The 16,308-nt window shown below is 41.3% G+C and overlaps 1 protein-coding gene across 1 annotated transcript in view; it reads right to left on the bottom strand.

Moving 5' to 3' along the window:
* Positions 1 to 1,927: 1,927 nt before the first annotated feature.
* The window catches only part of LOC104949418 (ELKS/Rab6-interacting/CAST family member 1-like), a gene marked incomplete at its 3' end in the record, with an annotated part of 15,712 nt that continues 1,331 nt past the window's right edge, over positions 1,928 to 16,308 (bottom strand). The window contains exon 3 of the mRNA XM_010775776.1: positions 1,928 to 2,075. Within this exon, the coding sequence (XP_010774078.1) occupies positions 1,928 to 2,075 (148 nt within the window). The remainder of the gene's footprint in view (positions 2,076 to 16,308) is intronic.

Here is a 16,308-nt window from a genome sequence, read left to right as displayed (position 1 = left end):
CACAACTGCGCACAACTTTCCTCTCTCTTGTGCATCCATCTTATTAAATCCGTTAGAACTAATTCAATCCATTAAGTAAATATTTGGCAATGTCCAATAATGTGAACATTATGCAAATAAATTAAAATAAATGATTAACTTATCTGTTTTGATGATCACATCTCAGTAAGTATTATATTTCACATTTTGTGAATCAAGGTACATACAAGTAAACACAAAGCTCTCAAATCTCAGTGATGTTTGATATATTATTTGCCATTATTGTGTCTGTGTGTCTGGTAGTTGGTGCGATTACTGAGTGACTGGTGGTAGTGGTGGAATGTAATGAAGTACATTTACGAACTTAAGTACAATTTTGAGGTACTTTAAAAAAGTACTTTCAATTTTTTTGCTTCTTTATACTTCTAATCTACATTTTAGAAGACAATATTGATTCACTTGTAGTAAACAGTTATTTTGTGTTCTTTTGTAATTATTGAGTCTTCTTGTGATAATGTGGGTATTTTATACCTCAGGACTGTGGGAAACAGTATTTCGATCTTTCTGTGTGTACAAACATATTTTGAGATTGACAATAAAGTTGACTTTGACTTGTACTTTTCACTCCACTACATTAGTAACCATTTAAATGACCTAATAAATAAACATTGACATATAATTAGGATATGATATCAGGCAGCAGTATATAACGTCATTAAAAGTAGCTTCACCTTTACCAGCTGTGATGAATACATTAATGCATCATTCATTATATTCCAGTGATTTAATATATAAAATGTACTGTATATAATTCTGAAATGGGTGTTTACATTTAACAAGTACTTTTACTTTTGGTACTTAATGTGAGGCCAATACTTTTGGATACTTTTACTTGAGTAAGATTTTGAATGCAGGACTTTTGTTGTATTTTTACAATTTAGTACTTTTACTTAAGTACATCATCCGAGTACTTCTTCCACTATTGACTGGTCCCATGTTTGCAGAAAATGTGTGTAGCCCAACCATCCTGTAAGATCATGTTGAAGCAGCTATGGTAACGTTATAAATGTAATGAATGTGATAAATATCATTGGTGTACAGCCAGCAGAAGGGAAGAGAAGCACTGAAGCTCCGGCTTTTGACCTTCTTATTCTGTATCAAATTATTTATAATTTGTGTACTGTTGCACAACTTTTGTGAATTTGTGCATCAAATAAAAGCACCAAGTCAAAAACAAGGAGTGACAGATGTGGACAGAGAGTGAGTACAAACAGGAGACCAGCGAAGAAGAAATCCACCAAACTCCCAGCAGGCTCGTCCACTCAGGGGTTGGTTAATTCACTAGACCCACGAGAACTTTAACTGTGTGTGAGCGTGTCTCTGAGTGTGTGAATAGACCTCTGTGTGGAACCACAGAGGCATTTGGTCATGTTTATATCCTTGTTTTTGGCCTGGGTGAGTGTGTACACATCGGCATGTCTGTGCTTGTGAAGGTGTTGCCATACCAGGGAAGTGTTGCTAAGATTCAGTGTGCGTATCTGAGGACAGAACATTTCAATAAAAACTCATTCACATGAAAGTGTTGTGACCCTAGATTTGATGGAACATTTGAACTTGGTGTGTGTTTGTGTGCGGTGTGTGTGGGAGGGGTAGGCTAATCCTAAATGTACCCGTGGTGGTGGGAGGACTGTGGTCACATCTGGACTCAGTTTCTCCTGTTTTCTTTTGCTCCCCTCGCCAGTGCCACCTCACCTGTTCCCTTTTACCCCTCTCACACTTTTTCCCCTCCATCTCTGCCCCTCTTCCTTTAAAACAACTGACGAAAATATTTCCTGGTGTCCACTTAGATGTTGATGTGTGTGTGTGTGTGTGTGTGTGTGTGTGTGTGTGTGTGTGTGTGTGTGTGTGTGTGTGTGTGTGTGTGTGTGTGTGTGCACAGTAATCCTACCTGCTGTTTGAGCTGATGAACCAGACCATCCTTCTCCCGCTTCAGAGCTGCCACCTCGTCCTGGGTTTTCTTCTTCTTGGAGGAGGAGAGCTCCAGCAGGGCGATGTTGGCGTCTTTCTCACTGATGGCTGCCAGCAGCGCCTCTTGCCTGCACAGAGAACAATCGTTTGGTTAGCAAGACTACAAACTTTTTATTTTATTTTATTAAAGCCACACTTGGTGATAATGCACAAGTTGAGCAATGATTGCAATATTAAATAATTGCAATAGGACACATACATTATGGTTTCAATGCAGTTTTAGACATTTTTTGCAAAAAAATATTGCCGAAGATTACAAGACACCTTTTTTTCCAAATCTGTTTTGTGTAAGTTATCCAGAGGATGTTCCCATTACATTTCTAAATGAAAACTTTATGAGCACTTAATTCCAATCACTTCACTGATATTGGTTTGGAGACAGGAATCCCGGAGATAGATGTCTCTAAATCCGGACAAAAGAAAACCAATACTAATTAGGGTATACTTTAATGTCATGGTGAGCCCATGGTGTGTCAACAAGTGGAACAAAGTCCTCTTTATTGGGCGCTATTTTGTGATTTAGAACGATAAAATGGTTACAAAAATATGGAGCTCCCTGTGGTCAAGTACGACGCACACCATGCAATCAAGATGTTTCCACATTGTCTATATGCCATATAGATCCTCATGATAAACCCTCCGTCATATTGTCTTTAACTGATTCATTTTACAACAGCTTTATACACACACATAAATGTCTCTCACTCTGTTTGCATACAGGTGTTACTCTCTAGTCCCTGTCTGTCTGTCTGTCAGGCCTCTTGGCTCTCTATCTCTTCCCCTGACTGACTCCTTAGGTCAGGCTGACGGAGAGATAGCATTCCATGTGGTTCCGGAAGCAACAAGCCGCATCCCATCAGCCACAGATTTGAGGACACCGAAGGCTCCAAATTCTCGGAATTCTGTCCGTTTCCATAGAGAATCTAAATCACAACGGCTTTTCCACAATCCCACAGGGCTCAACGATTTCCCAAAACACTATCACACATAAACACACACAAAGATACCAAATTGCACAGAACATAATAAAATCACTCTTCGTCTGTGTGACTGAATTTAGCTTCTGACATAAATTGTATTTTGCCATCAGGTAATATATAAAGAGAAACTTTAGAAAATATCAAGCTGCTGTTTCTAGATCACAATGCTGGAGTGATTTAAAAATATGTTTAAAGGGGTCCTATTGAGCTTTTGGGGGATTTCCCTTTGCTGTAGTGTGTTGTATAGGTTTCTGTGCATGTCAATGGTCTGGCATTGCAGACAATTACACGGTTTCTCTTTCGGTCTGTCACAGACACACAAACAGATACAGCGGTGCAGGGAGGAATGCAGTGATGAGAGTGTCTAAATCAAGACAGATTGCACGTTTGGACTCCGTGAAGACCCACAGATTCTTTGGTCAACCTCACTGACCAAACTGTCAGTGTACAAGTGTCCCATCATGCATCTGGACACAGCATTCCTGTCAGGAGCAGAGGCTGAGGGAGTGGAGACTGGGTAGAGTGATTCCCCGGGCCAGTCTGCTAAAATACTTTTCAGACATATGAATATGGAAGCACAGATTTGAGATATTTTGTACCGATATGTTTATGAATTTATAATATTATGTTGCCCATAGTCATCCAAAATGCTCCTTCTCTTCATTACAGTGTTGAAAAATGCAACACTTCGAACTAGCTCGGACTAAATATAATCAGGGAATAATTTTCTTTCTTACAGATTCTGAAACCCTGAAACACTTTCACAGTTTTTCCCTTTCTTTTTTCACACAAACTGTCACTGGTTCACACACACATACACACCCAAACACAGGAAGGCTAATGGAACATTAGTCTTGTAAAGCTAACAGTGCGTCTAGTTTTATATCATATCTGAGAGTAACCTGCCAGCACACGGCGCTTATAAACCCCGGTGATAAAATGATATTTATTCCAGATGCACTCGTCTCATTCTGGGCCTCTCTAGGGCTCTCCCTACATCTCTTCAACACACAAACGCACTTAAAATAATCTCTGCTTGGCCAGAGCTAAACACATGCTTATGACAAGTGCTAGTTGTGGCTACTGCTGTTACGATGTGAACATTGAAATCTGTTTCAAGTGTAGCTCTCTTTTGCCAAATCTTTACATAATTCTGCCATCAGAGGGCACTTAAAAACACATGGCTTCATGGTTTCATATTTTGATAACAACATACTTTGTTGCATTAGACACTCCAGAGATTTGTCAATTATTTGTGACCCGTTTGGCACCGGATTTTGTTTAGGTGTCACTTTATTCTTTCACTGTTCAGATCTGCTTTCAGCTAGGCTCAATACACACATTCAATACACTCATTTAAAAAAATATAAATTCCACAATATCTGTGCATGACAGCTACAGTATGCTTTAGGTAAGAGTGAGATCGCGGTTATGACGGAAATACAGTTGTTGAGATATGGTTAAAGTTAGGGAACTAAAAAAATTGGTAAGTGTTATTGTACCGGTACTTGTGGTAGGAGATGCACAATTCAGCCACTCCAACCCTTACTTTAGCTCTCACTAAACATTGGCGTTGGACTTTAATTATGAGGTGCATGAGTGCAAAACATTCCAATAATTCCTGGGAAATGTTTCAAACAAACCTCCTTTACTGGTTTTGAAAATATAAAATGCCTTATAAGGGCACCTGGAAACTGTGACTTTCCTATGTGTTTGTAAAAGACGCATCTACAACAATTGCAAATACTTTTTGATACACTAAAGGTAGTCTAGTTTCCATTTAGGTTATATTCACTTCCCACTTCTCATATATTCTCTATCCTAGCCCCCCACCCCCATATCTCTTTCTCTTCACCTCTTCTCCCGTCCTCCTTTATCTCCCCACCTCCTCCCTCTGTTAAGGAGACAAGAGGCATTCTTTCCGTCGTTCGGCGGTCGTGTGCCATGATGTCATCGCCGCGGCGACAAGGCAGACAGTAAGCAGATACATGCAGACGCACCAGGCACCTGACCCCAACCCCAACACTAAGACACACACACACGCACATACATGGGGGCTCTCTCCTTCCTAAAACCACTTAAGGCCCCTCACATTATCAGAAACACTAATGCCTGGTCTTAGATCACTCACATATTTCCACACAAACACACACACACACACACACACACACACACACACACACTCCAAACAGCTTCCTGTGTGTGCTGCATTATCTCTTTCATGCTGTCACCCTCTACTGCAATCTACAGTGTGTGTGTGTGTGTGTGTGTGTGTGTGTGTGTGTGTGTGTGTGTGTGTGTGTGTGTGTGTGTGTGTGTGTGTGTGTGTGTGTGGTGACAGATGCATGTCTGTGTTTATGACAGCAAGTCCTTCTGTTTGTCCATGTGCTCATAAGGATGTACCGTATGTATTTCGGTGTGTGTGAATGTTAACAAGTTGTCTGTGTGTATTGAAAGTTATCTACAGTGCATGTATGTGTAAGAGTGAAGAGTGTGTGTGTCCCTGTGTGTGTGTGAAGTAGATTCAGTCCAATATGACATAGGCCAGTCCCTGTCTAAGACAAACACAGAGCTATTTTAGAAATAATCCCCTCTCTCTGCTCTGTGTTTCCGAGTGAACAAAGCAGCTCTCATTGTCTCAGTGACAGTCTGCTCTGGTACACAGGAGGCTGCGTGTAGACTCACAGTTTTCTCTTTAGAACTGTAGGACATGCTGTGTGTCAAACCCCACCTCATCTCTGTGTAAGGACGTTTCCCTCCACATGTTCTACTTCAGAGAACCTCACATCTCCCCATATTAAAGTCTCTACACTATTTGAGCCTCAGAATTGATTTTCAAATACTTTATTTGTTTTTTCAAAGGTTCAAAGGTTTTATTCTTCAGCTGCAGTGTAGTTGTGCAATGAAAATCTTGGGGCACAGGTTCCTCTTAAAGGTTTTATCAGATTTGCTTTAAACCAATGCACCCTGTAGAACCATCAAGTCTTCTGGAACCTTTTATTCAAGGGAAAGCAAAGAACCACTGTGAGGCGTCATTTTATCATCACGGCCCACAATTGTGTAACAGCCTCCCAGAGGACCTGAGGGGCAGCAGAGAGCATTCATTCTGAAGACCCTCCTTTTACATTTGACTTTATTCAGTCATGTGTATATTAACCTTTAAGTGAATTCCTTTTTTTTTTTTAAAGTGATGTGTTTCTTGTTATTTACGTATAAGCTGGGAAGTGGGGGTGGCATTATTGTTGTTCTCTTTCTATTTGGTTTGTGAAGCACTTTGTGTTACCTTCTGTGTATGAAGTGCTAAGTAAAGTTTGATTTGATTTGATTCTAACTTATATGAAAAACTATAGGCCTTAAGACACACACACACACACACACACACACACACACACACACACACACACACACACACACACACACACACGCAGCATCAAAGCAGACACAGCCAATAAAGCCTTTAGTAGAGATTTTTCTGCTGCTCCCTCCCTCTCTGCTGCAAAAGCACCAACACAAAGTTCCACTTCACCAGATCATAACAGAAGTCATTAGAGAGAATGATCGACACCTACCGCAGTTGTTAAGTTTGAAACTGCTCTCCACGGCTACATTAAGCCAAACACATGAAAGGGATGATAGCAGGGTGAAAATGCAGATTAATGATAAAAGGATTTTTAGGAATTACAGTCAAGATGAGGCTTTTATCCAACGCCAAAAAACAAACTTTGTTTGGAAAGAATACTTGCTTATTAAGACTGAAAGTGATAATCATATTGTCAGGACAGCAGCCAGGTCCTGATGTTATAGAAACTGTTTTTTTTATCTTTGACTACTCTGATTAAAGTAGCTCACTGTATAATGTACGAAAACACACTGAGAACAGCAGGATTTTTGGAGATCTTTTTTGAAAGCTGTGTGTGCGCGTGTGTGTCTTAAACTATAGTGGAAGTGGGTCGGACACACTGGACATGAATGATTTAGTGTGAAAGGAAAAGACGGGATGAGAGAGCATCAGAGAGAATGGGAAAACGTGAGAGAGAGTGTTAGGAAAATAGGTTAAAGCTGGTGCATAGGATAAGTGTGTGTGTGTGTGTGTGTGTGTGTGTGTGTGTGTGTGTGTGTGTGTGTGTGAGAAAGGGAGAGAAAAGCTCCCCTCAAGGAGCTGTTGTACATCAGAGAGGCTTAAAGAAAGACAGCAAGAGAGCTTACACACACACACACACACACACACAGAAAGAAACAGCACTGACAGGGAAGGGAATAAAATAACTGGAGGATTTGGAGGGAAAACAAATCAAAGAGACATGAAGGGGGAGAAAGAGTAGCGGGATGGGGAGGCAGAGAGACAGAGGGGGGAAAAAGAGAGGAGGGCAGGTGGGACTGCATGACAGAAGGAGAATCTGTTCTTGACACACACACACACTCTCTCTCTTTCTCTGTCTCACACACATTTAAAAACACACACTGTGACTAATAAGAAAGGTGTAAAAATGCATTATCCATGGTCGGCGGGGTTTGCTCTTTCCATAGGACCACACACACGGAGAAGTGTGACTAAAGATGCAGCTTTTCTCTTCACTGTGGTTCTTTACAGTAAATCAATTTCTGCAGAAAGACATCTGCTAACAATCTGTCGGCACTCCAGTCACAGGATGGGACACCTGCGACTCCCACATGTCTTTGGAAGACGATTTCTGAAACCAGTTTTGCTTTATTTGACAATGTGAGAGTGACAAACGTGTTTCTGTCAATGTGCTGTATTTAGAGAGGCTGCCTGTGTTACGGCTATTCTATTCTCCACTGCGTGATACTGCTCTGAAAAGTGAATGGAGACAAAATGGGGTCCTATTATGCTCATGTTCAGGTTATTATTAGTATGTAATGTCTCTACTGTGACATGTCTCCATGCTCTAATGTTCAAAAAGCTCTTTATTGTTCTCATACTGCCTGTGCCGTAGCACCTCTTTTCACCCTCTGTCTGAAACAAGAGCCCAGTCTGCTCTGATTGGTTATCGGCTCTGCTGTGATTGCTCAACCGCTTAGAGATGTACCGCCCCTTAGACTATCACGTACAAAGTTTTGAAGCGCTAGCCAATAGAAGCGTGAGTGTTACGTAGTGATGTCACTGGGTTACAGAAGTAAAGAAGTAGAGTCCAATGGAGTCACTTTTCATTTTATGCATTTTGACTTTATCAATAAATACTTTCCTACATCAGGTTTAAAAGTTTTTTGGGAAGTGACAATGATTTGCATTATCTTTTTGTAATTTTAAGAGCTAAATAGAATTCAAATGAATGACTTCACTATCATAGTTTTACTGAAACAAAATCCACTGTGATTAATTTCATCTGGTACGTTTATGTGCTGAGTTTCTTTGTTCATCACTTGTTTTCAATACTTAAATGCCTCACTGTGAGCCAGGAAAGTCTTAATATGGAAACGCATTGTGTAAATTATAGTTGTGCAGTCATTTATAACCATGATTATACTGTTGATGTCAGAGCGTCAGGTTTAAATCTGTTTATTTCTCTCTCCAGCTAATGTCTTCTCTTCAGAGTATGTTAAACAAGCCAGTCTGTCAGTAGCATGTCCTCATGTCTGTTTACTTAAGTGTATTACTTCCAGAATAAATTATGTCATTGTTTGGCACCTATAATGTACAATCAGAAGCTTTGGAGAAAAGAAAAACATGTTTTGTTTTGGACTTTTTGATTTGTTTCCCTCTTTAATTGCTGTTAAACGATGTGTTCCCGGCCTGGCACTCACAACCTGTAATCGTCTGAGAAAAACTGGCCAGTTGAGGTTTGCCGCATCATTTTTTCCTTTATCTGCTCTTTCTCTCCACTTGTTTCCTTTTGTTCTGATGTGTTTGGTTCTCTTTCATCCTTCAGAACATGTCCTCTCTTGTTCTAGGCTCTTTGCGCTTGTCTTAAATGCCCTCTTTTTCTTCAGCTGAATTCAGAGTGCGTATTGGTGTGAGGGTTCTGTACAGATTACACATACAAATGGCAGTAAGAGTAGAGAGTTACAATAAAATAGAGTCAGGACAATAAGAAGGAGACTTTATCTTATATTCAGCTGAAGGTCACTGAGACTTTAAAAAACCCTGGTATTTGAATACGACTTCTAACCGGAACACTGCTTTTATTGCTTCTATTTCCCCCGATTCAATCTCTTCCTCAGTCTCTCTCAAGGGAGAAGGAAAGATCTAAAAGGAAAGAGGAGGACAGCCAGACTCGGAGAGAAAAGGGCAAAAAAGGCAAGTACAGAGAGCGCAAGAAGAAAAAAAACACGCCGGGGAGCGAGGCGCCCTGATTTGGAGCTTGTAAGACTAAGTGTCAAACGGCGCGCCCCTTGTTGTCTTGCTAAGCCCTCAACATTTCTGTCACACACTCAAAAACACACACATACACTTTGACACACTGTGGATTAATGTCATTGCTGGGGGATCAAAGAGCCTGTCTCCGGCACCTGTTTGGTGTGCTGCCATAAGAATGAGTACATGCATTTGTGTAGGAGGATTTATTTTCATGCATGCATGTGTGTTTTTGTGTGTGTGTTTGTGTGTGTGTGTGTGTACCTCCAAGCGTTCCTCTAAGAGTTCAAGCTAAACAGTCATGCTGTCTTATATGGTTTATAAGTGACTCTGTGTGAATGTGTGTGTGTTTTATATCCGAAGGCGTCATGCAGTTCTTACATTAGTGTTATTGTGTGTCTGTGTGTGCACTGAATAAACTGAAACGTTTACTTTAACTTAATGTATTATGTATATGTCAACATATTTCACATAACTGTATTAGGTTAGTTAAAAGCACAAATATTAAGTTAAAGTAAAAAATATTAGGTTCACCTTAACATTATTGCTGTCAACTAACCTAATACAGTTTGTCCAGTGTGTGTGTGTGTGTGTGTGTGTGTGTGTGTGTGTGTGTGTGTGTGTGTGTGTGTGTGTGTGTGTGTGTGTGTGTGTGTGTGTGTGTGTGTGTGTGTGTGCGTGCGTGTGTGTGTGGGTGTGGGTGTGGGTGTGTGTGTGTTTATGTGTGTGTATGTGTTTAAAACAGCTTGTCACATAGAGCTTTGACTACATGTTCACAGAGTGACGCAAAACAAACCCACACACACACACGCACACACGCACACCATCGATTAGTTTTAGTGTTCAGTGACAACAGGGAAGACAGAGACAGAGAAATACAGCCGGGCTGCCGGACTGAAATCGGGCGGTAATGATGATTCCAGACAGATGTAGGCTCAGAGAGGAGAGATGGAGAGAGGCAGCAAGGATGTAAAAAATAAGAAAGAGAAGAAGAGGGGTAGAAGTAGAGAGGGGAGGAAGGGATGGAGGAAGAGGGATATAGGGAGGCTGGGTGAGAGATAAAACACAGAACAGAGCAGCAAAGGAGAGATAAATTGAATTGATAGTGTTCACCTTGAGGCATCAGCTGAGCTCTCTGCAGGAGGCTGAAGAAACCTGGAGCTTCAGCAGACTCTTTACAGTCTAATTGTACATGTGGTGCACACAGCAGCGTTTGTCTGCACACACACTCAAATTCTCCTTATTGTAGATGCTAAAAAACACTAAAAGCTCCCTTTTCATATTCTTTAAGGCAAACAGAAGATCCTGTCACAGTAAATCCAAATACATTTTGTAATTTGAAATGAACTGCTGACTTGTCACAGCCGCAGGCAGCCTCCCCCTCACAGGGAAAACAACCCAAACTGCATGTTTAGTTTCCCTGAAGCAAACAGAAGTCAAGGGATTGCTGGGTAGCCAGTTGCTGTGAGCTTTGACCATTTGAATTGCTAAAAGAATGATCAACAGCAGGGTCTTTTCATTGTGATGCTTTGGGGTTTTCTTTTGTAATAATAAGACTTTTTAAGCACCATTAACTATATCTCCATGCTGTTTTATGCAACAACTGAATTCTGAGTGTAAGGCTCATAAAAAAACATATATGCATTGTTCTTCTCTAGTGAATCAATGCATAAGAAGACCGCTGGGACATATCATAAGTGGTTATAGATTTAATACACACTGTAGTCTGAAGGATTGATGGATGAGCGGAAGCAGCGAGGCAGACAGAGAGGAGGTAATATCATTTTTCTGGATATCACAGTTTCGTTGGCCTGGCTCAGTTGTTGTTGGACAGCTGTCTTTCTCCTCTTCTCCTCTTTTGCTTTCCCCGCCATTAAAACTTTTCTGCTTCTTTTCTTTCATTTTATTATCCTGCCTCCTGCCCCCACCTTGCCGAAAAACAGATTTACACCTCTCGCCCTGACCTCTCCACTCTCCTTTCTTCTCCTTGTTTTGCACTCTTCACTTCTTGTTTTGTGTCTTCCTGCCCATCCTTCCTCCTGCACCTCCTCTCCTCTCAGCACATTGTTATAGTATCGGAATGGACTTTTGCAGAATATTTTGGAAACTAAAGGGATCTTTGGCCTTTAGGGAAAAGCTGAATTACAATGTTGCAAACTGCAAAAGCTAATGGGATCATTATTGTTTGTAATACTTACAATAAATGTTCAGAGATATACTGTAGGTTCTGAAGCATTTTAATCAATCTCAGCAACACTATTCAAAAGCCAAACTAAATATTCTGTATGTGTGTGATGAAGTCTGGTTTTAGACAGTGGTGTAAAGTAACTAAGTACATTTACTCAAGTACGATTTTGAGGGACTTTACCTGAGTATTTCAATGTTTTGCTACTTTGTTCTTCTACCCCAAAACAATTCAGAGGTAAATGGTGTACTTCTACTCCACTACATGTATTGAATACCTTTAGTTACTTTACAGATGTGGATGAATGATGTGAAATATAATCAAGTGTTAAATCAGACTTTAGTTCCACCTGGAGTAAATCCACAAGCTACCCTGCAGTATACAAAGTGTGCCTTGGCAGTCTCACCTTTACCAGCTTTGAGAACACTTTCATGATCAATCATTATAAAATATATCATATATATTATTCTGAAATGGACCAATCTGCACAATGACTACTTTTACTTTAACTATATTTTGATGCTGATACTTTTCTACATTTACTTGAACGTAGGACTTTTACTTGTAGCAGAGTATTCCTACATTCTGGTACTTTTAATCAAGTACAAGTTCTGAGTACTTCCTGAGTACTTCCTCCACCTCTGGTTTATGGAGTAATGCGTTGGATGTTAAAAGCTGTGGAGCAGCAGAGTGAAGAAGTAATGTGTGTTCAGTATTCAGCAGAGCAGAACGGCGCAGAGTAAAACGGGCTTTAATTCACCCAGATTGGGATTTCAGACGTGACGCCCCGCTGTTACACACACACTGTCAGCACATTCCTCCAGCTGGCTGCTGCACGCACACACACACACACACACACACACACACACACACACACACACACACACACACACACACACACACACACACGACCACAAGCACACATGAGGCTGCTAAGAGAATGAGCATGTGCATATTTAATGTATATCACAAAGAAAATATGTCTCCCTGTGTGTTTTACGAGTGTGTGAAGGTCGCTGCAGATTATTTATCAGTGGGAAAGATGCATGATGGAGCCCTGCAGGGCAGAGGTGTGTGTAGCTCTGTTTGTGTAATCCCTGTGCCTCCATTTAATGGGATTTGGTGTGTGTGTGTGTGTGTGTGTGTGTGTGTGTGTGTGTGTGTGTGTGTGTGTGTGTGTGTGTGTGTGTGTGTGTGTGTGTGTGTGTGTGTGTGTGTGTGTTAAATGTTATTAGTTTGTATTTGCGGTCTTGTGGATGTTGCATGTGGTTTTATGTAGATATTTAACGTGGGAATGTGTATTCTTTATTATATATAAAACTATAGTGTGTTCTCCCTTGGCTGGCTAACAACACACACACACACACATTAACAATACACATCTGGGACTGAAGGTTAGCATAATGTTGGAGTAAAAAAACATCAGTTGGTGAAAGATAGACGCTCATACCACTGTGTGTGTGTGAGTGCATGTGTGTGTGTAAAGCAATAGGAGAACTAAACGGAGGAAACAGAGAAGGCAAAAAGAGTGTCGTATTCCAGCTGTGTTTGCTGTATATTTCTGCATGGGAGTGAGAGTGTGTGTTATTATATTCCATGCCTGTCCAACAGAGCTCTGAAACATGTCGTATCATATATCACGTCCTACAGTAACATTAAACCTTACACCAATGTGAAACTGGGCAGCGGGTCCGACATCAAACCCCGAAGAGTTACGGCAGTGTGTGTGTGTGCAGAGACAGTTTGATGTGCGCTACACGGAGATATATGGAAGTACAGGACGCAGCCACCTCAAACATCTCATGTTTTACATGTGGGAGGAAGCCAGAAGCAAATGACGTATTTGCTGACCAAACGCTTATGTCTTGTGAAAAATATGAGCGGTGGCGTCATGTGCATAACTCACAGCAAGACATCGTGCAGCTACCTGACCCAAAACTACACAATATCCCAAATATGTGAGGAGAATATCTTACTGCAGACTGGAAAAATATCATGTATTATGCAAAGGAAGAGCATGAAAGGGCTGTGTTCCTTCCAGTGCGTTGTCAAGTAATCCCATACGCATGCAACAATTCTCATAAGCATCTGTAGACATGGAGGCTTTACTGTAAAGAAGAATATCTAATGTGTTCGGGGTGAGAGCTGGAGCTACCTTTGATCAGAAAACAACCCCTACGCAGATTGAAACTTAAGAAAAAGTAAGTGGTGTGGAAAGTGTTGGTAGGACTCAATATACAAACAAACTGCTGGGCGACAATAAATAAATGATATACTTAAAAAACAATCAATATTGGTGAGACCAACTAACTGACTTTATGATTCAAACTGAAGGGGGAAAATGTGTTTATGTAACTAATAAACCATTATGTGATACAAATGTATTATTTCACAGGTAATTATAACCTGCCCCTAAAGGCACCAAAACACCCAAATTAGAATAACATCAAAGGGGCAAAACGTGCCTTGAAACGCTGACTTGCGTAGATACATAAGTATCAAAACGGCCTTTTCTATTTCATCGAGCCACGTAAAATGTGCCTTTTGCTCCATGAAACCAAGAGGTGTCAATACATCTGAAAATACACAACTTCTATGTAATTGTAGGATTACAGATGCTATGGAAGATATGCCTATTTATTGCTCATGTTTTTACTAGTGGTTTTTAGGTATTTTTAGATGTGATGAAACAGGGGGTGCTATTTGGAGTTGTGTCTGTTGTCTGTGTTGACCTGGTATGTGTGTAATGGTGAATCCTTGTCTTTTATCTGCAAACCAAATCAACCTACAGTATGGGTACAAATAAATAACCTGAACCTGGACCATAGTGTAAAGTTGTAGAAACAAAGAAAGTGAAAGGTCAAATGAACAATTTGCAAGCCATAAATACTTGCTCATGGTGGAATATATGACGATGAGCAGAGTCAATATTTGGTCTGTGGACAATAGGTATTATGTTTTTTATGGAAAAAAAGAGTCACATCACAGTTCAGAGTTAGGACAAAGGGGTGTCTGATGATGATGGTAACCACTATGGAAGTATACATGAGCATAGTAGAGAAGTAAATATAGCTAGATTTAAACATCCCACTGGAGTCTGTTAAATGTAGTCATGCATGTGTGTCAGTGTGTGTGTTTGTATGTTGCTATTGCATTTGTGTTTATATGTACATGATGCCTGTTCATCATTGGGCCTGTATTTTTGGAAATGGGCAATAAATCAATCATAGCCTGCTTGCACACGTGCACACTCACACATGCCAGTGCACGTACCAAAACAAGGCCGCGCATTCTAAAGCGCTGATGCTTGTAGTAACTGCACGGGTTGTTACCACGGTGATAAAATGGCCAATAACTTGCTCACCTGGCCTGTGAATGGACATGCCGCTTGGACACACACACACACTCTGTCTCTCCCTCAAAAACAAAGAAGTGCTACATACGGTAGAAAAACGCAGAGTTGCAGGAAAACTAAATCACAGCCCATGCCTTCATTTTCCCATAATGCCACAGTAAAAGATAGTCCCACAGCGCGTATAAACAGGCAGGACATGCTAACACTGACATTTCTTGTTGGCTTCAATTTCTGCCCGAAACAGAGTTCCACTAAATTAGGCCTCGTTGTAAGGTCTCAGTGAGGATGTAAAACGGCAGAAAATACAGGGAGTCATCGGACTGCTGGACTCCTCTTGGCTGCACTTAAAATTCAAACCCATCCATTAAAATCACATTCGACTGCAGCTGAGTTACAGCATATGCATGAGTGTGTGCGGGTGTCTGTGGATGAAATCAATCATATGAAGGGCTGGACAGCGGTACATGGTTATTCCATTAACACACTTCTTACTTCTATGGCTTTAAAGTGCTGAGCGAAAGAGGGGGGAGATAAAAGTAGAAAGGAGAGGGAGAGGTAAGGACAGGAAGAGGAAAGCGGGAGTTGACGAGGTGTCAGGTGATGATCAAGTCAGGGTGACCAGTGCCCACCTTCCTGGAACACTGAGGCAACATGGGAAACTACTGGAGATATCATAAGGGCTGCTAAACTCAGGGGAAGTGTTAAAGGGTGAGTCTTGATCTTAAAGGGGCCCTATTCTGCTCTTTTTCAGGTTCATATTTATATTTAGTGTCTCCCCTGGGACATGTCTCCATGCTTTAATGTTCAAAAAGCTCTTTATTTTTCTCATACTGCCTGTGCTGCAGCACCTCTTTTCACCCTCTGTCTGAAACCAGAGCCCAGTCTGCTCTGATTGGTTAACTGGGTTAGGTTGTGATTGATCAACCTGCTTACGATACGTCCACACGGCAGCGTGTGTTGAAGCTTGCCGGTGGGCGTGTCTGGCGTGCGACCAACAACCAATCACATTAATCTCCCGCCCCGGACACACAAGCACGCGGTTAGATTGGCTAGCGCTTGTACTGGCATATGATTTGATTGGCTGGCGCTTCTGTCGACGCTTGAAAAGTTGAACTTTTCTCAACTTTCGAAGCGAGCAACGGAGGCAAAGCGACACGACGGAACCACAATGCAGTTCGGCAAAGCGCGACATCACCCCATTCAAAGTGAATGGGAAGTGTCTTCGTTGAATCATGCAACGCTGCCATGTGGACGGGCCGTTAGAGATGTCCCGCCTTTGTGGGGGAAACTTCTGAGGCAATTGGAGTCAGGACTCAAAGAGAGACACGATGGAGAGCTGGAGCTTTTATGGCAAACACTGACGGTTTATTTGGAGCTTCGGCCGTAGAATTCACGAAACATGTCACGGGCCACGAGTTGACCACACGGTTGAGATGCCACAATCAATTCTGAAGAACCCTTCCTCTCG

Source organism: Notothenia coriiceps, unplaced genomic scaffold (assembly GCF_000735185.1).
Source record: "Notothenia coriiceps isolate Sejong01 unplaced genomic scaffold, NC01 NC01_scaffold00016171, whole genome shotgun sequence".
NCBI classification, from domain to species: Eukaryota; Metazoa; Chordata; class Actinopteri; order Perciformes; family Nototheniidae; genus Notothenia; species Notothenia coriiceps.
Note: the sequence above shows the minus strand (reverse complement) of the source record. Positions and strands in the feature narration are given on the sequence as shown.